The sequence below is a fragment of the Mytilus edulis genome, chromosome 14, assembly GCF_963676685.1.
Source record: "Mytilus edulis chromosome 14, xbMytEdul2.2, whole genome shotgun sequence".
Lineage (NCBI taxonomy): Eukaryota > Metazoa > Mollusca > Bivalvia > Mytilida > Mytilidae > Mytilus > Mytilus edulis.
Genome location: NC_092357.1, coordinates 4,857,535 through 4,880,494, shown reverse-complemented (window position 1 = coordinate 4,880,494; position 22,960 = coordinate 4,857,535). Strand labels below are relative to the sequence as shown.

Sequence of the window (22,960 nt, the reverse complement as noted above, 5' to 3'; positions counted from 1 at the left end):
AGAGGGATGACTTCAGGTCTTTGTATGATACATTACTATCAGGGAATCAACCTATACATAGAAGGATGACCCTAGGTATTTGTATGATACATTACTATCAGAGAATCATCCTATACATAGAGGGATGACCTCAGGTCTTTGTATGATACATAGCTATCAAGGAATCATCCTATACATAGAGGGATGACCTCAGGTCTTTGTATGATATATTACTATCAAGGAATCATCCTATACATAGAGGGAGGACCTCAGGTCTTTGTACGATTCAATAATATCAAGGAATCATCCTATACATCAAGGGATGACCTCAGGTCTGTGTATGATACATTACTATCAGAGAATCATCCTATGCATACAGGGATGACCTCAGGTCTTTGTATGATACATTACTATCAGAGAATTATCCTATACATAGAGGGATGACCTCAGGTCTTTGTATGATACATTACTATCAAGGAATCAGCCTATACATAGAGAGATGAACTCAGAGGTTTGTATGATACTTTACTATCAAGGAATCGCCTATACATAGAGGAATGACTTCAGGTCTTTGTATGATACATTACTATCAGGGAATCATTCTATACATTGAGGGATGACCTCATGTCTTTGTATGATACATTACTACCAAGGATTCATCCTATTCATAGAGGGATGACTTCAGGTCTTTGTATGATACATTACTATCAGGGAATCATCCTTTACATAGAGGGATGACCTCAGGTCTTAGTATGATACATTACTATCATGGAGTCATCCTATTCATAGAGGGATGACCTCAGGTCTTTGTATGATACATTACTATCAGAGAATCATCCTATACATAGAGGGATGACTTCAGGTCTTTGTATGATACATTACTATCAAGGAATCATTCTATACATAGAGCATGTAGAGGGATGACCTCAGGTCTTTATATGATACATTACTATCAGGGAATCATCTTATACAAAGCGGAATGACCTCAAGTCTTTGTATGATACATTTCTATCAAGGAATCATTCTATACATAGAGCATGTAGAGGGGTGACCTCATGTCTTTGTATGATACAATACTATCAGGAAATCATCCGTTACATAGGGGGATGACCTCAGGTCTTTGTATGATACATTACTATCAGGGAATCATCCTATACATAGAGGGATGACCTCAGGTCTTTGTATGATACATTACTATCAGGGAATCATCCTATACATAGAGGGATGACTTCAGGTCTTTGTATGATACATTACTATCAGGGAATCATCCTTTACATAGGGGGATGACCTCAGGTCTTTGTATGATACATTACTATCAGGGAATCATCCTGTACATAGAGGGATGACCTCAGGTCTTTGTATGATACATTACTATCAGGGAATCATCCTATACATCGCGGGATGACCTCAAGTCTTTGTATGATACATTACTATCAGGTAATCATCCTATAAATAGAGGGATGACCTCCGGTCTTTATATGATAGATTACTATCAGGGTATCATCATATACATAGAGGGATGACCTCAAGTCTTTGTATGATACATTACTATCAAGGAATCATTCTATACATAGAGGGATGACCTCAGGTCTTTATATGATACATTACTATCGGGAATCATCTTATACAAAGCGGAATGACCTCATGTCTTTGTATGATACATTACTATCAGGGAATCATCCTATAAATAGAGGGATGACCTCAGGTCTTTGTATGATAGATTACTATCAGGGTATCATCCTATACATAGAGGGATGACCTCAGGTCTTTGTGTGATACATTACTATCAGGGAATCATCCTATACATAGAGGGATGACTTCAGGTCTTTGTATGATACATTACTATCAGGGAATCATCCTTTACATAGAAGAATGACCCCAGGTATTTGTACGATACATTACTATCAGGTAATCATCCTATACATAGAGGGATGACCTCAGGTCTTTGTATGATACATTACTATCAGAGAATCATCCTATACATAGAGGGATGACCTCAGGTCTTTGTATGATAAATTACTATCAGAAAATCATCCTTTACATAGGGGGATGACCTCAGGTCTTTGTATGATACATTACTATCAGGGAATCATCCTATACATAGAGGGATGACTTCAGGTCTTTGTATGATACATTACTATCAGGGAATCATCCTATACAAATAGGAATGACTTCAGGTCTTTGTATAATACATTACTATTAGGGAATCATCCTATACATAGAAGAATGACCCCAGGTATTTGTACGATACATTACTATCAGGGAATCATCCTATACATAGAGGGATGACCTCAGGTCTTTGTATGATACATTACTATCAGAGAATCATCCTATACATAGAGGGATGACTTCAGGTCTTTGTATGATACATTACTATCAAGGAATCATCCTATACATAGAAGAATGACCCCAGGTATTTGTACGATACATTACTATCAGGGAATCATCCTATACATAGAGGGATGACCTCAGGTCTTTGTATGATACATTACTATCAGAGAATCATCCTTTACATAGGGGGATGACCTCAGGTCTTTGTATGATACATTACTATCAGGGAATCATCCTGTACATAGAGGGATGACCTCAGGTCTTTGTATGATACATTACTATCAGGGAATCATCCTATACATCGAGGGATGACCTCAGGTCTTTGTATGATACATTACTATCAGAGAATCATCCTATACATAGAGGGATGACCTCAGGTCTTAGTATGATACATTACTATCATGGAGTCATCCTATTCATAGAGGGATGACTTCAGGTCTTTGTTTAATACATTACTATTAGGGAATCATCCTATACATCGAGGGATGACCTCAAGTCTTTGTATGAGACATTACTATCAGGGAATCATCCTATACATAGAGGGATGACCTCATGTCTTTGTATGATACATTACTATCAGGGAATCATCCTTTACATAGGGGGATGACCTCAGGTCTTTGTATGATACATTACTATCAGGGAATCATCCTGTACATAGAGGGATGACCTCAGGTCTTTGTATGATACATTACTATCAGGGAATCATCCTATACATAGAGGGATGACTTCAGGTCTTTGTATGATACATTACTATCAAGGAATCAGCCTATACATAGAAGGATGACCTCAGGTCTTTGTATGATACATTACTATCAGGTAATCATCCTATAAATAGAGGGATGACCTCCGGTCTTTATATGATAGATTACTATCAGGGTATCATCATATACATAGAGGGATGACCTCAAGTCTTTGTATGATACATTACTATCAAGGAATCATTCTATACATAGAGCGATTACCTCATGTCTTTATATGATACATTACTATCAGGGAATCATCTTATACAAAGCGGAATGACCTCAGGTCTTTGTATGATACATTACTATCAGGGAATCATCCTATAAATAGAGGGATGACCTCAGGTCTTTGTATAATAGATTACTATCAGGGTATCATCCTATATATAGAGGGATGACCTCAGGTCTTTGTATGATACATTACTATCAGGGAATCATCCTATACATAGAGGGATGACTTCAGGTCTTTGTATGATACATTACTATTAGGGAATCATCCTATACATAGAAGAATGACCCCAGGTATTTGTATGATACATTACTATCAGAGGATCATCCTATACATAGAGGGATGACTTCAGGTCTTTGTATGATACATTACTATCAGGGAATCATCCTATACAAATAGGGATGACTTCAGGTCTTTGTATGATACATTACTATCAGGGAATCATCCTATACATAGAAGGATGACCCTAGGTATTTGTATGATACATTACTATCAGAGAATCATCCTATACATAGAGGGATGACTTCAGGTCTTTGTATGATATATTGCTATCAAGGAATCATCCTATACATAGAGGGATGACCTCAGGTCTTTGTATGATACATAGCTATCAAGGAATCATCCTATACATAGAGGGATGACCTCAGGTCTTTGTATGATATATTACTATCAAGGAATCATCCTATACATCGAGGGATGACCTCAGGTCTGTGTATGATACATTACTATCAGAGAATCATCCTATGCATAGAGGGATGACCTCAGGTCTTTGTATGATACATTACTATCAGAGAATCATCCTATACATAGAGGGATGACCTCAGGTCTTTGTATGATACATTACTATCAAGGAATCAGCCTATACATAGAGGGATGACCTCAGGGGTTTGTATGATACTTTACTATCAAGGAATCGCCTATACATAGAGGAATGACTTCAGGTCTTTGTATGATACATTACTATCAGGGAGTCATTCTATACATTGAGGGATGACCTCATGTCTTTGTATGATACATTACTACCAAGGATTCATCCTATTCATAGAGGGATGACCTCAGGTCTTTGTATGATACATTACTATCAGGGAATCATCCTTTACATAGAGGGATGACCTCAGGTCTTAGTATGATACATTACTATCAGAGAATCATCCTATACATAGAGGGATGACTTCAGGTCTTTGTATGATACATTACTATCAAGGAATCATTCTATACATAGAGCATGTAGAGGGATGACCTCAGGTCTTTATATGATACATTACTATCAGGGAATCATCTTATACAAAGCGGAATGACCTCAAGTCTTTGTATGATACATTACTATCAAGGAATCATTCTATACATAGAGCATGTAGAGGGGTGACCTCATGTCTTTGTATGATACAATACTATCAGGAAATCATCCTTTACATAGGGGGATGACCTCAGGTCTTTGTATGATACATTACTATCAGGGAATCATCCTATACATAGAGGGATGACCTCAGGTCTTTGTATGATACATTACTATTAGGGAATCATCCTATACATAGAGGGATGACCTCAGGTCTTTGTACGATACATTACTATCAGGGAATCATCTTATACATAGAGGGATGACTTCAGGTCTTTATATGATACATTACTATCAAGGAATCATCCTATACATAGAGGGATGACCTCAGGTCTTTGTATGATATATTACTATCAGGGAATCATCCTATACATAGAGGGATGACCTCAGGTCTTAGTATGATACATTACTATCATGGAGTCATCCTATTCATAAAGGGATGACCTCAGGTCTTTGTATAATACATTACTATTAGGGAATCATCCTATAAATCGAGGGATGACCTCAAGTCTTTGTATGAGACATTACTATCAGGGAATCATCCTATACATAGAGGGATGACCTCATGTCTTTGTATGATACATTACTATCAGGTAATCATCCTTTACATAGGGGGATGACCTCAGGTCTTTGTATGATACATTACTATCAGGGAATCATCCTGTACATAGAGGGATGACCTCATGTCTTTGTATGATACATTACTATCAGGGAATCATCCTATACATCGAGGGATGACCTCAAGTCTTTGTATGATACATTACTATCAGGTAATCATCCTATAAATAGAGGGATGACCTCCAGTCTTTATATGATAGATTACTATCAGGGTATCATCATATACATAGAGGGATGACCTCAAGTCTTTGTATGATACATTACTATCAAGGAATCATCCTATACATAGAGGGATGACCTCAGGTCTTTATATGATACATTACTATCAGGGAATCATCTGATACAAAGCGGAATGACCTCATGTCTTTGTATGATACATTACTATCAGGGAATCATCCTATAAATAGAGGGATGACCTCAGGTCTTTGTATGATAGATTACTATCAGGGTATCATCCTATACATAGAGGGATGACCTCAGGTCTTTGTGTGATACATTACTATCAGGGAATCATCCTATACATAGAGGGATGACTTCAGGTCTTTGTATGATACATTACTATCAGGGAATCATCCTATACATAGAAGAATGACCCCAGGTATTTGTACGATACATTACTATCAGGGAATCATCCTATACATAGAGGGATGACCTCAGGTCTTTGTATGATACATTACTATCAGAGAATCATCCTATACATAGAGGGATGACTTCAGGTCTTTGTATGATACATTACTATCAGGGAATCATCCTATACAAATAGGAATGACTTCAGGTCTTTGTATGATACATTACTATCAGGGAATCATCCTATACATAGAAGGATGACCCTAGGTATTTGTATGATACATTACTATCAGAGAATCATCCTATACATAGAGGGATGACTTCAGGTCTTTGTATAATATATTACTATCAAGGAATCATCCTATACATAGAGGGATGACCTCAGGTCTTTGTATGATATATTACTATCAGGGAATCATCCTATACATAGAGGGATGACCTCAGGTCTTAGTATGATACATTACTATCATGGAGTCATCCTATTCATAGAGGGATGACCTCAGGTCTTTGTATAATACATTACTATTAAGGAATCATCCTATACATCGAGGGATGACCTCAAGTCTTTGTATGAGACATTACTATCAAGGAATCATCCCATACATAGAGGGAGGACCTCAGGTCTTTGTACGATTCAATAATATCAAGGAATCATCCTATACATCGAGGGATGACCTCAGGTCTGTGTATGATACATTACTATCAGAGAATCGTCCTATGCATAAAGGGATGACCTCAGGTCTTTGTATAATACATTACTATCAGAGAATCATCCTATACATAGAGGGATGACCTCAGGTCTTTGTATGATACATTACTATCAAGGAATCAGCCTATACATAGAGGGATGACCTCAGGGGTTTGTATGATACTTTACTATCAAGGAATCGCCTATACATAGAGGAATGACTTCAGGTCTCTGTATGATACATTACTATCAGGGAATCATTCTATACATTGAGGGATGACCTCATGTCTTTGTATGATACATTACTACCAAGGATTCATCCTATTCAAAGAGGGATGACTTCAGGTCTTTGTATGATACATTACTATCAGGGAATCATCCTTTACATAGAGGGATGACCTCAGGTCTTAGTATGATACATTACTATCATGGAGTCATCCTATTCATAGAGGGATGACCTCAGGTCTTTGTATGATACATTACTATTAGGGAATCATTCTATTCATCGAGGGATGACCTCAGGTCTTTGTATGAGACATTACTATCAGGGAATCATCCTATACATAGAGGGATGACCTCATGTCTTTGTATGATACATTACTATCAGGGAATCATCCTTCACATAGGGAGATGACCTCAGGTCTTTGTATGATACATTACTATCAGGGAATCATCCTATACATAGAGGGATGACCTCAGGTCTTTGTATGATACATTACTATCAGGGAATCATCCTATACATAGAGGGATGACCTCAGGTCTTTGTACGATACATTACTATCAGGGAATCATCCTATACATAGAGGGATGACTTCAGGTCTTTGTATGATACATTACTATCAAGGAATCATCCTATACATAGAGGGATGACCTCAGGTCTTTGTATGATATATTACTATCAGGGAATCATCCTTTACATAGGGGGATGATCTCAGGTCTTTGTATGATACATTACTATCAGGGAATCGTCCTATACATAGAGGAATGACCTCAGGTCTTTGTATGCTACATTACTATCAGGAAATCATCCTATACATAGAGGGATGACCTCAGGTCTTTGTACGATACATTACTATCAGGGAATCATCCTATACATAGAGGGATGACCTCAGGTCTTTGTATGATACATAACTATCAAGGAATCATCCTATACATAGAGGGATGACCTCAGGTCTTTGTATGATACATTACTATCAAGGAATCATCCTATACATAGAGGGATGACCTCAGGTCTTTGTACGATTCATTAATATCAAGGAATCATCCTATACATCGAGGGATGACCTCAGGTCTGTGTATGATACATTACTATCAGAGAATCATCCTATGCATAGAGGGATGACCTCAGGTCTTTGTATGATACATTACTATCAGAGAATCATCATATACATAGAGCGATGACCTCAGGTCTTTGTATGATACATTACTATCAAGGAATCAGCCTATAAATAGAGGGATGACCTCAGGGGTTTGTATGATACATGACTATCAAGGAATCGCCTATACATAGAGGAATGACTTCAGGTCTTTGTATGATACATTACTATCAGGGAATCATCCTATACATAGAGGGATGACCTCAGGTCTTTGTATGATACATTACTATCAGGGAATCATCCTATACATAGAGGGATGACCTCAGGTCTTTGTACGATACATTACTATCAGGGAATCATCCTATACATAGAGGGATGACTTCAGGTCTTTGTATGATACATTACTATCAAGGAATCATCCTATACATAGAGGGATGACCTCAGGTCTTTGTATGATATATTACTATCAGGGAATCATCCTATACATAGAGAGATGACCTCAGGTCTTAGTATAATACATTACTATCATGGAGTCATCCTATTCATAGAGGGATGACCTCAGGTCTTTGTATGATACATTACTATTAGGGAATCATCCTATACATCGAGGGATGACCTCAAGTCTTTGTATGAGACATTACTATCAGGGAATCATCCTATACATAGAGGGATGACCTCATGTCTTTGTATGATACATTACTATCAGGGAATCATCCTTTACATCGAGGGATGACCTCAGGTCTGTGTATGATACATTACTATCAGAGAATCATCCTATGCATAGAGGGATGACCTCAGGTCTTTGTATGATACATTACTATCAGAGAATCATCCTATACATAGAGGGATGACCTCAGGTCTTTGTATGATACATTACTATCAAGGAATCAGCCTATACATAGAGGGATGACCTCAGGGGTTTGTATGATACACGACTATCAAGGAATCGCCTATACATAGAGAAATGACTTCAGGTCTTTGTATGATACATTACTATCAGGGAATCATTCTATACATTGAGGGATGACCTCATGTCTTTGTATGATACATTACTACCAAGGATTCATCCTATTCATAGAGGGATGACTTCAGGTCTTTGTATGATACATTACTATCAGGGAATCATCCTATACATAGAGGGATGACCTCAGGTCTTAGTATGATACATTACTATCATGGAGTCATCCTATTCATAGAGGGATGACCTCAGGTCTTTGTATGATACATTACTATTAGGGAATCATCCTATACATCGAGGGATGACCTCAGGTCTTTGTATGAGACATTACTATCAGGGAATCATCCTATACATAGAGGGATGACCTCATGTCTTTGTATGATACATTACTATCAGGGAATCATCCTTTACATAGGGGGATGACCTCAGGTCTTTGTATGATACATTACTATCAGGGAATCATCCTATACATAGAGGGATGACCTCAGGTATTTGTATGATACATTACTATCAGGGAATCATCCTATACATAGAGGGATGACCTCAGGTCTTTGTATGATACATTACTATCAGGGAATCATCCTATACATAGAGGGATGACCTCAGGTCTTTGTACGATACATTACTATGAGGGAATCATCCTATACATAGAGGGATGACTTCAGGTCTTTGTATGATACATTACTATCAAGGAATCATCCTATACATAGAGGGATGACTTCAGGTCTTTGTATGATATATTACTATCAGGGAATCATCCTATACATAGAGGGATGACCTCAGGTCTTAGTATGATACATTACTATCATGGAGTCATCCTATTCATAGAGGGATGACCTCAGGTCTTTGTATGATACATTACTATTAGGGAATCATCCTATACATCGAGAGATGACCTCAAGTCTTTGTATGAGACATTACCATCAGGGAATCATCCTATACATAGAGGGATGACCTCATGTCTTTGTATGATACATAACTATCAAGGAATCATCCTATACATAGAGGGATGACCTCAGGTCTTTGTATGATACATTACTATCAAGGAATCATCCTATACATAGAGGGATGACCTCAGGTCTTTGTACGATTCATTAATATCAAGGAATCATCCTATACATCGAGGGATGACCTCATGTCCGTGTATGATACATTACTATCAGAGAATCATCCTATGCATAGAGGGGTGACCTCAGGTCTTTGTATGATACATTACTATCAGAGAATCATCCTATACATAGAGGGATGACCTCAGGTCTTTGTATGATACATTACTATCAAGGAATCAGCCTATACATAGAGGGATGACCTCAGGGGTTTGTATGATACACGACTATCAAGGAATCGCCTATACATAGAGGAATGACTTCAGGTCTTTGTATGATACATTACTATGAGGGAATCATTCTATACATTGATGGATGACCTCATGTCTTTGTATGATACATTACTACCAAGGATTCATCCTATTCATAGAGGGATGACTTCAGGTCTTTGTATGATACATTACTATCAGGGAATCATCCTATACATAAAGGGATGACCTCATGTCTTTGTATGATACATTACTATCAGGGAATCATCCTTTACATAGGGGGATGACCTCAGGTCTTTGTATGATACATTACTATCAGGGAATCATCCTATACATAGAGGGATGACCTCAGGTCTTTGTATGATACATTACTATCAGGGAATCATCCTATACATAAGAGGGATGACCTCAGGTCTTTGTATGATACATAACTATCAGGGAATCATCCTATACATAGAGGGATGACTTCAGGTCTTTGTATGATACATAACTATCAGGAAATCATCCTATACATAGAGGGATGACCTCAGGTCTTTGTATGATACATTACTATCAGGGAATCATCCTTTACATAGGGGGATGACCTCAGGTCTTTGTATGATATATTACTATCAGGGAATCATCCTATACATAGAGGGATGACTTCAGGTCTTTGTATGATACATAAAAATCAGGGAATCATCCTATACATAGAGTCTTTGTATGATACATAACTATCAGGGAATCATTCTATACATAGAGGGATGACTTCAGACCTTTTTATGTCACATTAGTATCAAGGAATCAGCCTAAACAAATGGGATGACCTCAGGTCAATGATGATGGCGTATATACAAAATTTAGTCCTGGTATCTATTATGAGTTTATTTACTATTAGGGAATCATCTATAGAGGGATATTGAAATTTTTATATCGTAACATATATTTAATTCAGTTACTCGTGTACCTCTAGTCACCATACACAACGATTGTACTCGATAACCTCTGCTTTCTTAACAACGACATTGCATTTTGTTACTGTTGGTTACCTTGTACATTCTCTTTAGTCTGTGTCCAGTCAGACGCAGGCAGTTAATTGCAACTTGTTCTCGTTGTTTTTCATGATTTTTTTTGTTATATATTTGGCCGTTAGTCTTCTTAATTGAATTGTTTTATATTTTTATATCAGGGCCTTTTAAAGTCGACAATCCGGTATCAGTTTTTCTCTTTGTTGAAAGCCATATGGATGCCTATTATTTTAACTTTGGTGGATAGTTGTCTCATTGGCAATCATACCACATCTCCTAATTGTATATTTATATGTATATATAATTTAATTGTTCTGGTTGTATTAAATTAAAAGGATATTTCCCAAATATCTGCAGTCATGAGCAACTGTTGATGTTTTTATTTTTATTCTTTTGTAGAATTGGAAAGACCATCAAAGAGGTAAAAGAGAGGAATAAAGGTTTGGTATACATCATTGGTTCACCACAAACAGATAGTATTGTTACATGTATGTAGAATTCCATACATTTCAAAGAGGCCATGTGAGCTAATAAAAAACAATGTCATAGCACAAATATTGCAAAAATCAAAACTAGAATCGTATATTTTTTATTTCGTCTGTATCAATCTAACTGTACAAAAAATATTGGTCATAATGCAAATGAAGATTCTATTTACAAATTATTTGCTGCAATATATATGTTTATATGTACATATGTGAAATAAGATAACTCAGCAAGTTGATCATGTTGATTAACAAAATATAGAAAAAATATAAACTTCTGTATTTCAAAAGGAGAAAAGATTTCATAACAATAAAAATAATTAAAATCAAATTCAAATTTTATGTTTATAAACATGATAATATGAAAATGGAGGTGGTTTGATAGAGCCATTAGTTCATTTTGTAGTTTGACCATGAATTTTGAAATACCTATACAGTAAAACTCTTGTTGTGTATTCAAAAGTTGATAATAAGAACTCAAAATGAGACTGTTTATGAGTTTTTATTTTGCACTTATTATTAGAAGTGTGACATAATGCAGTTAACAACAAATAAGTAAGAAAAAATGCAACAATACTAAAACTGATTCAAATTATAGGTGCCAAAACAATGGCATTACAGTTACCATACCTTTGGCGAATTGTTTATATCTATTGATATAAGCTCCCTTTAGAATTTTATAAATTTTACATTTCAAAGTCATGGGGTTTACTCACAGTAAAACCCAGTAAGATAATATAATTGAAAAAATTAAAACATTTTTTACTTCAAAATTCATTAATATGTATAAATATAACTGCCATTAAATGTGTATATGAACTAATAAGAATAACAAAATGAATAGTATAACAAAAGAAAATTGAAACAGTAAAAATATAAACATACTAATTTAGATTGACACATTTGTAAAATGCAATACATTTGTTTCAAGTTAACACTATTCAAGATGGTTTGCACTTGTTGACAGACCTAAAAGCAAAAAGTGCATACATAATTAACTTAAATTTCTGTATTTGTAAAAAACATGACAGAAGACACCATGTTCTTCATTTAGAAAAAGTTTAAGGAATGAATTAAACATTCTTCTTTTAAAAAATTGCACATTTCTTTAAAAATATAGGCAGATAGTTTTCTGCTACAATCCAACATGGCAGACAACATTTGATATACCTTAAGCAAATAAATAAAATAGTGTGGACATAACGTGTTTGTGGTAGGTTTTAAATTTTGGATTTTTTTATACTCAGATATGATTGGTAATAATATTAATTTTGTAATCAGGAATGCATTTGACACAAGTTCTTCATTGACAAGATATAATCCTTATTTTAAAGAGTATTTCACAAAATGGGTGCATTCTTTCAATAATTGGAACAAATAATTTTAAACAATGACTAACTTGTGAAATTTAACCAATACATTTAAAAAAAGACTGCATTTGACATCTTTTCACATATATTATTAAAATAGAAGTCACAGTACTAATTGATATTTTAGTCTGCAAACATGATTCATTCATTAGTTGTTGCTGCAATTAATTGGAAACTAGGTTACAGTAACTGTGAGTACTCTTAGATCAGTACTTTATGTCTTTAGTGTTTTTGTTTGTTGTTTCATGCTTTGTGTCTACTTAAATATCTCATGTGTCATGCCTTTTTATAAGATGTTTAGTTTAATTTTGTGATGATGTTAAACCACTGTCCTGGCTTAGAGGAGGGTTGAACCCTGTTCAAATTCAGGAGACTTTAATTCAGAGGTTATGTTTTTTTTACTGTCTCAAGGTAACATAATTTCAAGACTGTAATTCAGTGGTTACACTTGTCTAATACATATGTTTCTGGTTATTGTTTTGTTTTACTTTTTATCAGATTAGTGTCTTTTATAGCTTGCTTTCAACTATGGATTTCTATTTACTTAAACTAAAGTTATAGTGCGAAAACCAAGAAAATGCTTATTTGGGCCTTTTTTGGCCCTTAATTCTTAAAATCTTGGGACCAAAACTCCCAAAATCAATCCCAACCTTCCTTTTGTGGTCATAAACCTTGTGTTTAAATTTCATTGATTTCTATTTACTTATACTAAAGTTATTGTGCGAAAACCAAGAATAATGCTTATTTGGGCCCTTTTTTGGCCCCTTATTCCTAAAATCTTGGGACCAAAACTCCCAAAATCAATCCCAACCTTCCTTTTGTGGTAATAAACCTTGTGTTAAAATTTCATAGATTTCTATTCACTGTTACTAAAGTTAGAGTGCGAAAACTAAAAGTATTCAGACGACGACGAAGACGACAATTTCAATGTTGACATTATTTTCCTTTTAATTAGTGAAAACGCCTAGTTCATTATCTTCGCTAGCCAAGGGTTACCATCAACTCCCGTTCTCTTCACCCTTGGTGGATTGAGCAAAGATTTGTGATAACAATGTTGCGCCATCTATCGGAAGATTAAAGTCACACCCATTCCGAATACATTATTCTTGACCAATGGTAGAACTTGAACTCTTCAATTTGGAGGTAAAAACATGTAGATTCTACACACTTGGTAAAGCCGGAAACGAAAAATATATGTCAACATTCATGCATTTGTGCATGAGACATACACACAGGAACTTCTAATAGTTGATTAAAAACCTTCAAGTTGTCAATTAATATATTCATATGTTTAAGGATGTAAAGACTTGTTGCACAATAAACACGTGGCAACTGTTTACAAACACGTCTTACATTTACACATGTTCATGTAATAGGCGCTTTTTGATTGGATGCCGCGAGTTTCGACTGCAACCAATAAAAATCCTTACCTTGTGTTTCCGAAATTTTATCTCAATCCGCCAAGGGTGAAGAGAACAGGAGTCGATCGTAACCCTTGGCTAGCGAAGATGCTAGTTCATGGGCTTCCATCTATAGATAAGGGGTTAAATTGAAGGTCGCATGAATACACTGAAATAGTTAGACTTATTCACTTGCAAGTGAATAACTTGTCAGTGAAAATGGTGATGTTTCTTAGCTTATATTTACAAATTTAAACAAAATCAGCTGCTTATACCTAGTTATTATTTCACTATTTCATTTTTGTTATTAAATGATTGAAAAACAAGAATGTGTCCGCAGTACACGAATGCCCCACTCGCACTATCATTTTCTATGTTCAATGGACCGTGAAATTGGGGTAAACACTTTAATTTTGCATTAAAATTTGAAAGATCATATCATAGGGAACATGTGAACAAAGTTTGAAGTCGATTGGACTTCAACTTCATCAAAAACTACCTTGACCAAAAACTTTAACCTGAAGTGGGACAGACGGACGAACAGACAGACGGACGGACGAACGGACGCACAGACCAGAAAACATAATGCCCCTCTACTATCGTAGGTGGGGCATAAAAATAAAAATCATATTTTTGCCCCTTTCATGTTTTTAACTAGCAGGCTGTGGTTCATTTTATCCCAGTATCTAAATACATTACCACTTCATCATCTATCTATACAAATTCTAATGTGAAGCAAATATCAATGAATCTTTTATCATTTAATGACAATGTGCACTAATTGTTTAATCTCATTACTGACTGAATCAAACTATTTCTATCATCTTTTACAAGGATATCTTTTGACTCTGAATAATATATAGTTGCTCTGTGCTTATCAACTTCTTTCATATCTGCAACACCAGGTCCTAGGGTACGAACATGGTTTAAACTTATATGGAGTAATGTAAAATATATCTAAAATAAAAAAGTAATTCATTGTTAACTAAATTTGATTTTATAGCCTTAGAAGCAACAAGCATTCCAAGAGTGTTGTATGGGAATACATATTCCTCACTGTATAAATGGAACAAAATCATTTTCAAAACGCTCTACTGGATCTATATAACTTGTCATGGTGCAAAATTTTATAACAAACACCTAGTCAATATTTTCAGGACCAATGAAAAAAGGTGTGGAAACTAATTATTTGACTGAATTTTTCCACGGCCAATAACTCTGCACAAGATCATTAGACAGTGAAAACAGTGTACGTGATCTGTAACCTGTCTCTTTAAAACTACATAAACCTATTATCAAATAAATATCTTAAAGCATGACCAAGAAGAGGCTCTAAAGAGCCTGTGTTGCTCACTTAAGTCTATGGGTATATCAAACATAAAGCACGCTCTCCAACATGTCAGCCATCGATGTTTGTTGTTTTTTTAAGTAAATACATTAATGATGCATGCAATGATTGTGGCCAAGTTTGTTTAAAATTTGTCTTAGTAGTTTCAGAGAAGATTTTTATAAAAGAAGACAAAAATTTGAAAAACATGTTAGCATGAATACTTTACAAACTTACAACCATTCCAAACATCAAATATAGTAGACCTATTGCATACAGTATAAGAAAAGAAAAACAGAGCAAAACACAAAAACTTAACTGTAACCACTGAACCATGAAAATGAGATCAAGGTCAGATGACACCTGCCAGTTGGACATGTGCACCTTACATTCCTTCCATACACCGAATATACTAGACCTATTGCTTATAGTATCTGAGATATGGACTTGACCACCAAAACTTAACCTTATTCACTGATCCATGAAATGAGGTTGAGGTCAAGTGAAAACTGTCTGACAGGCATGAGGACCTTGCACGGTATGCACATACCAAACATAGTTATCTTATTACTTATAACAAGAGAGAATTAAACATTACAAAAAATCATAATTGTTTTTAAAGAAGTCACTAAACCATGAAAATGAGGTTAAGGACATTGGACATGTGACTTATGGAAACTTCGTAACATGAGGCATTCATATACAAAGCATGAAGCATCCAGGTCTTGTACCTTCTAAAATATAATGGATAGCTAACACCAGATCACTATCCCTATGTCAAGCTTTCTGCAACAAAAGTCGCAAGCTCCACCAAAACCAAAATTTTGAAGAAATTTCATTCTACCAATAGCTGTTGTGACCATGTCTTTAGACCAATTGGCCAAAATGAAAAGGGATCTCCCACATCAAAAAGAACATTATCCCGAAATATCAAAGCTAAAGGATCATGAGCTAATGAAGTACTTTATAGTACATCTATAGAACATGTCTACAAATGTGTCTTGTTACAAACTAGAGGCTCTTAAGAGCCTATATGTCACTCACCTTGGTCTATATGCATACATGTATTAAACAAAGGACACAGATGGATTCATGACAAAATTGTGTTTTGATGATGGTGATGTGTTTGTAGATCTTACTTTACTGAACATTCTTGCTTCTTACAATTTTCTCTATCTATAATAAACTTGGCCCTTTATTTACAGAGGAAATTTACCAAATTTATGAAGATAATTAAAAAATTACTATAAAGGGCAATAACTCCTCAAGGGTTCAACTGTTGACTTATTTGTAGATCTTACTTTGCTGAACATTATTGCTGTTTACATTTTATCTATTCAAGATAATAACCAACCAGATGCTCCGCAGGGCACAGCTTTATACGACTGCAGAGGTCATACCCTGAACAGTTGGGGCAAGTATGGACACAACATTTAAGCTTGATACAGCTCTGAATTTGGATTGTGATTAAATAGTTGAAACAACATCTAGGTTTCTGACACAGAATGAATGTGGTCTAAGAACTTAAACTTAAAAACTTTAAAATGCTAAATTGGACCTATTATGGTCCAATATCCAAAATCTAAATACATGGTTAGATTCAGCATATCATAAAGCCCAAGAATTCAATTTTTGTTGAAATCAAACAAAGTTTTTATTTTGGACCAACTTGAAAACTGGGCCCATAATCAACAAGAGGCTGTCACAACGACAGCAAACCGGATTTATTAACATTTATTTGTGTCCTGGCAATCTCACAAGAACCATTACTGATGAATGGTGAAAGTGAAAATCTTCAATATCAAATTTGACCTCCATTTTGTCATCAGTATCAACATATTAAAATTTGAAAAGCTTAGATTGAATGGTTCATGAGTAAATGCAACAACCTGAATGGAAACGCCATTTTACAATCTTTCAAGAACCATAACTCCTGAACGGTAAAAGTCAAAATCGTCATTATTGAACTTGACCTCTATTTTGTCATCAGTAACAACATATTAAAATTTCAAAAGTTTGGTTGAATGGTTCATGAGAAAATGCACGGACACGACGGGAAAAACCATTTTTCAATCTTTCAAGAACCATAATTCCTGAACGGTAAAAGTCAAAATCGTCATTATTGAACTTGACCTCCATTTTGTCATCAGTAACAGCATATTAAAATTTCGGAAGCTTTGGTAGAACAGTTCATGCATAAATGCACGGACACGACTGGAAACTCCATTTTTCAATCTTTCAAGAACCATAACTCCTGAACGGTAAAAGTCAAATTCGTCATTATTGAACTTGACCTCCATTCTTTCATTAGTAACAACATATTAAAATTTGGGAAGCTTTGGTAGAACAGTTCATGCGTAAATGCACGGACAACTCCATTTTTCAATCTTTCAAGAACCATAACTCCTGAACGGTAAAAGTCAAAATCGCCATTATTGAACTTGACCTTCGTATAGTTGTCTTTGGTTGAACGGTTCATGAGTTAATGCACAGACAACATTTGATTGCCGCCCGCCCACCCGCCCGCCCTCCCGCCCGCCGTACATCCCCAAATCAATAACCGACATTTTTGTCACAAAAATCCGGTTAAAAATCTAAGTACATGTTTAGATTCAGCATATCAAAGAAATCTTTGGACCTTAATGTAGACCATTTTGAAAACAGGACCAAAAATTAAGAATCTAAATACACGTTTAGCAGGGCTTTCCATCGAAATTGAAGTAGAAGGCTCAATTAAAATTATAGGCGGCTGTAACACGCGTTCGGCGAAGCCGGACGTCCACCAAGCTGTAAGCTTGGTGCCTTACGGCAGGGGGTCTGGGGGCCGCTCAAGGCCCCCAGAAGCTCTGGCATAAATAGAGCAAAATCCTGCATTCTCGCAATTTCCTGGCACCTAATTTCATCTTTCAAATGACCATTTTTTATGTATGAAATTAAAGAAAGAAAAAAAAAAAACTCACAAGAAATTTCATTTTTTTTTTATGTTAGTTTTTTTATTTTCATTACCTTATTCTTAAAATTCATTTACTTTTAAAGGAGTTTTATTTAAATAATCATCCGGATTGTTAGAAATCTTGATCGATTTATTTTGCATAACTACATGCATTTGTAAACAAATGACCCCCCTTTTCTCTCTAAAGACTGAACATTACGCGTATTTAAATCATACAATTATTTCTCAAGCATTGACAGAAAATTAATATATCCTCTGATTTTCTCTTTTTTTTGTAAACTGTTCAATAAGTCGGATACATAAATCATTTGGAAATGTTATTTATTTGAGGTCGAGTCGTCAATATTGAGGGTTTCTTATCGTCGAGTTGCAAGTTGCGAGTTAAGAAAGTCGAGTTGCGAGTTATAAAAGTCGAGTTGCGAGTTAAGAAAGTCGAGTTGCGAGTTAAGAAAGTCGAGTTGCGAGTTAAAAAAGTCGAGTTGCGAGTTACAAAAGTCGAGTTGCGAGTTAGGAAAGTCGAGTTGCGAGTTACAAAAGTCGAGTTGCGAGTTACGAAAGTCGAGTTGCAAGTTACAAAAGTCGAGTTGTGAGTTACGAAAGTCGAGTTGCGAGTTACGAAAGTCGAGTTGCGAGTTACAAAAGTCGAGTTGCGAGTTAGGAAAGTCGAGTTGCGAGTTACAAAAGTCGAGTTGCGAGTTAAGAAAGTCGAGTTGCGAGTTACAAAAATATTGTTTACACCGAATTTACAGGTCTGATTCACATTTGATAAACAAAACATGCATGTACCCGAACTTAGTTATTCCCGTGATTGTAGGATTTGAAACAGTTATGTGATACTTATTTATAAGAGTCTAATAAAAGTTAAGTTCTGGAAGCATTTAAAAAAAATAATGTATCCTTTATGGACGAGATTGACCTTATTTAATCCAATGCGTTTACACTACAACATAAAAAGAACCGATCTGACCATAAATTACCTTTCGTAAACAAATAATCCTAAAAATAGAATAGTAAAGGAAATTCTGCATCTCGCGCGAACTATAACACATTGCAAAATCATTGAGAAAATAGTTTGCTCATTGGAATTTCGTATGGACTTATTAATCATTATTTTGGATCATACATCACAAGTCATTAAACAAAGATGTGTGTGTAGACTATCGCTAAATAACGAACGGCCAATGCGTTTGAAGATGAGGATTTGCAGCAAACAAATAGAACTTATTGATTTAGAAGATAATAAAAAAAAAGCCGAATCTATGTTTATTTTTCGTATTCCATCCATCATTTTTAAACACGCCGAACATGCGCAGATTTATTTTCATATCTGAATATAACATTCACCTGAAAAAAGCGATCGATCTAAGCATTTACACTTGAAAAAAGATCGATTCAAATAAGATTGATCTTTTTAAAACTACATCGATATCTGGAAGTAGACTTTTTTAAGACCGATTGAAGATCGATCTTTTCCGTTTTCATTATTCCATCCATCGTTTTGAAAAACGTGTGTTTTGCCGCCAAACATAGGTAGTAATTTCTATGCAATCGTGAGAGATATGTACAATAAAAGTGAATTATGTGCTAAAATAGACAATGTGCTTACTTCCAATTTTTATTCCCAAATTGGAGTAAACTAAGGGGATATTTTGAATCCCAACCTTTTCAATATTTTTATAAATGAATTTTACCGGATGCATTTAATGAAACCCCAGATGCTGTTGATATAAATGACCGCAGAATTGACTGCCTCATGTATGCAGAGGATCTTGTTATTTTTTGTGTAGTTCCAAGGCAAGTCTTTCAAAAACGACTTGATAGTTTATCCTGTACTGTAACATGGTGTTTAGAGGTCAATCTGTCTAAAACCAAAGTTAATATGTTTAACAAACTTGGAAAACTTTTAAAAGAATATTTGTATTGCGAAAAAGATATAATAGAATGTGTGTTTACAATTATAAGTATCTAGGTTTAAAATGTACTAGAACACACCCGTGATATCGCAGGTCCGTGACTGACGTAAAGTATATAACTATGCGTAAGCCCTATTTTAATATTGGTATTGTCATTTGATAAAGTCATGCCGATTATAAGAATACACAGTTTTCTCTGCTTTCAAATCTTTCTGTTTGAACCCGTCGACCTGGAACTTATCAATTATTGGTAATACTAATTATTTGGAAAACAAAAGGTCCTGGAATGGAGTATTTTTAAATCAACAGCATTGTCCTATGTTAGTTATTAATAAAGTTGAATTCTTTGATTTAGGAGATAACTATATTGTATTTTAAGCTCCGACGGCATCAATTGGGGATTTGATGGTCGCAAATTAAGTTTACTGGCGACACGTTAGCGGAGACAGTAAACGGGTATTTGCGACCATCAAATCCCAAATTGATGCCGTCGGAGCTTAAAATACAATATTGTTATCTCCATTCTAATGAAACTGACAGAAAACAACGTTAAAACATGTATTTAAAATCTGTCATATGCCGTCTGCGCTTGCGCGTACGTCCCATAGCATCAATTGTCAATTGATGTCATGTAAGAAAGTGACGTTATCCAATCAAAATGAACGTTACAAACGTTGTTGCAGTAGAATCGCTGTTTTACGTCATGCTCGCTAACAAATTGAAAACTGTACCTATGCGCCTTATTTTAAGTCCAGCTTTTTGGTATTCGTATTATTATCGTAGACAGTCGTACTGATCAAAATACTACAATAGGGAACAATTTGACAATGATTGAATTTAGGGTAGTGTCAACCCTGTGATTATGACCCGTGTATATAACAAAATCCTAAATACACCGTTTGGTGGTGCGCCTGTCAGATGCGGGACGTACAGATAAGGTAATTGGTAACAGGTGAATATACTATTGTTATCGGTATCGGATTCGACCCGGAACTTGATAATTATTGACAATATTAATTATATGTGGAAAACAAAAGGATCTGGAGTGGTGTAATTTTCAATCTACACCATTGTCCTATATTAACTAATTATAAAGTTAAATTCTTTGATTTGTGGTTTTTACCCGATGACGGCTGATAAATTGGACCTCGTTATTTTAGTATTATAGATATTGACTTTTTAAGCATGGAAAGGGAGAGTTATACAAAAAATCACTATAAGCAATATTCAAATTGCGAACTTCATCATCTTACAATCCAAGTAATTTTACTCTATAACATATATATATATGACCATACAATAAAACCTATTTTAATGAATGGCAGTGAAATTACAGGAATGTTCAAAACTATCTCTGCAGCATGCCAGAAAGAAAGTGAATATTTATTACAGCACCTTTACATATGAACAATTTTTTAGATGAATCCAATTTAAAATATATGAAATATATTAGGTTAAACAAATAGTCCGAGTTCTAACTTTATAGCTGTGCTAGGAGAGCTTGATTTATTCCCTTTATATTTTTCAGTTGTATTATCAATTATGAAATATCGGTTTAGAATTAAAAAAAAAAACACAATATGAAAGATGGTTTACTAAATGATACCTTTATGTGTAACAAAAACATGTTCACTAATAATATTGAATGCTTTAATTCATCCATACACATACATTATTTTTTTCAAAAAGCTGAAATATTCATAATTTGGAAGTAAAGCTTGACTTTGTTATCAAGTCAGTTAAGCAAAAACTTTGTTATTGTTTGGTAAAATTTTGGAACACAAAAAGAATAGATATAAAGAGTAGTAAATTAGATTTATATTTCAAATTAAAAACTTGTTTTTTCTAAAGAAATGTATCTACATGAATCTTTAAATAATTTGTTGATGAAGTGCCGTCATATGTAAAATCAGAATCAGTGCCCACGATCTCAAAATAGAAAGAGACAAGATATAAAACTTTGTAGATAGCAAGATACCATTTTAAAGGGTTTGTAAGAAATGTAGTTGAAGATGAACAACATTTCATTACAAGTTGTCCAGCATGTACAAAGATGATCTGTAGGGAGATGTTTTTCAAGGAGATATTTTTCAGTATTTTTGCTAATTTTTCATATCTTTCAAATGAGACAAAATTTGTTTTGTTATGTATATTTGAGAATGTGTCTGTACATAAATATTTAGGGATCTACATTTGTATATTATTACAAGTCTCCAGCAGAATAGCGATTTATATAGAGTTTTGCTATTTTGCCGGTTTTAATTAAGTTAAAAAGTAACTTATAATTGACAATATCAAACATGTGAACACTATATAGCTCAAGTTTAAACCTAAGTGACTCAGTTTAATAAGTTACCCAATACTTTAAAAAAAATACTTATGAAATCACGATGTAGCAATAATCATTTTATACTTTCCAATTAAATCT

The 22,960-nt window shown here is 34.9% G+C and overlaps 1 protein-coding gene across 2 annotated transcripts in view; it reads right to left on the bottom strand.

Annotated features, from left to right (window-relative positions):
* The window catches only part of LOC139503548 (uncharacterized), a 51,150-nt gene that overhangs the window by 5,658 nt on the left and 22,532 nt on the right, over nucleotides 1-22,960 (bottom strand). The window contains exon 5 of one of the 2 annotated variants that reach the window (XM_071293347.1): nucleotides 11,658-15,296. The exons of the other annotated variant lie outside the window; for it this stretch is intronic. Within the exon in view, the coding sequence (XP_071149448.1) occupies nucleotides 15,117-15,296 (180 nt within the window). The 3' untranslated portion in view covers nucleotides 11,658-15,116. Of the gene's footprint in view, nucleotides 1-11,657; nucleotides 15,297-22,960 lie in introns of those variants that run through there. 2 annotated transcript variants of the gene reach the window in all.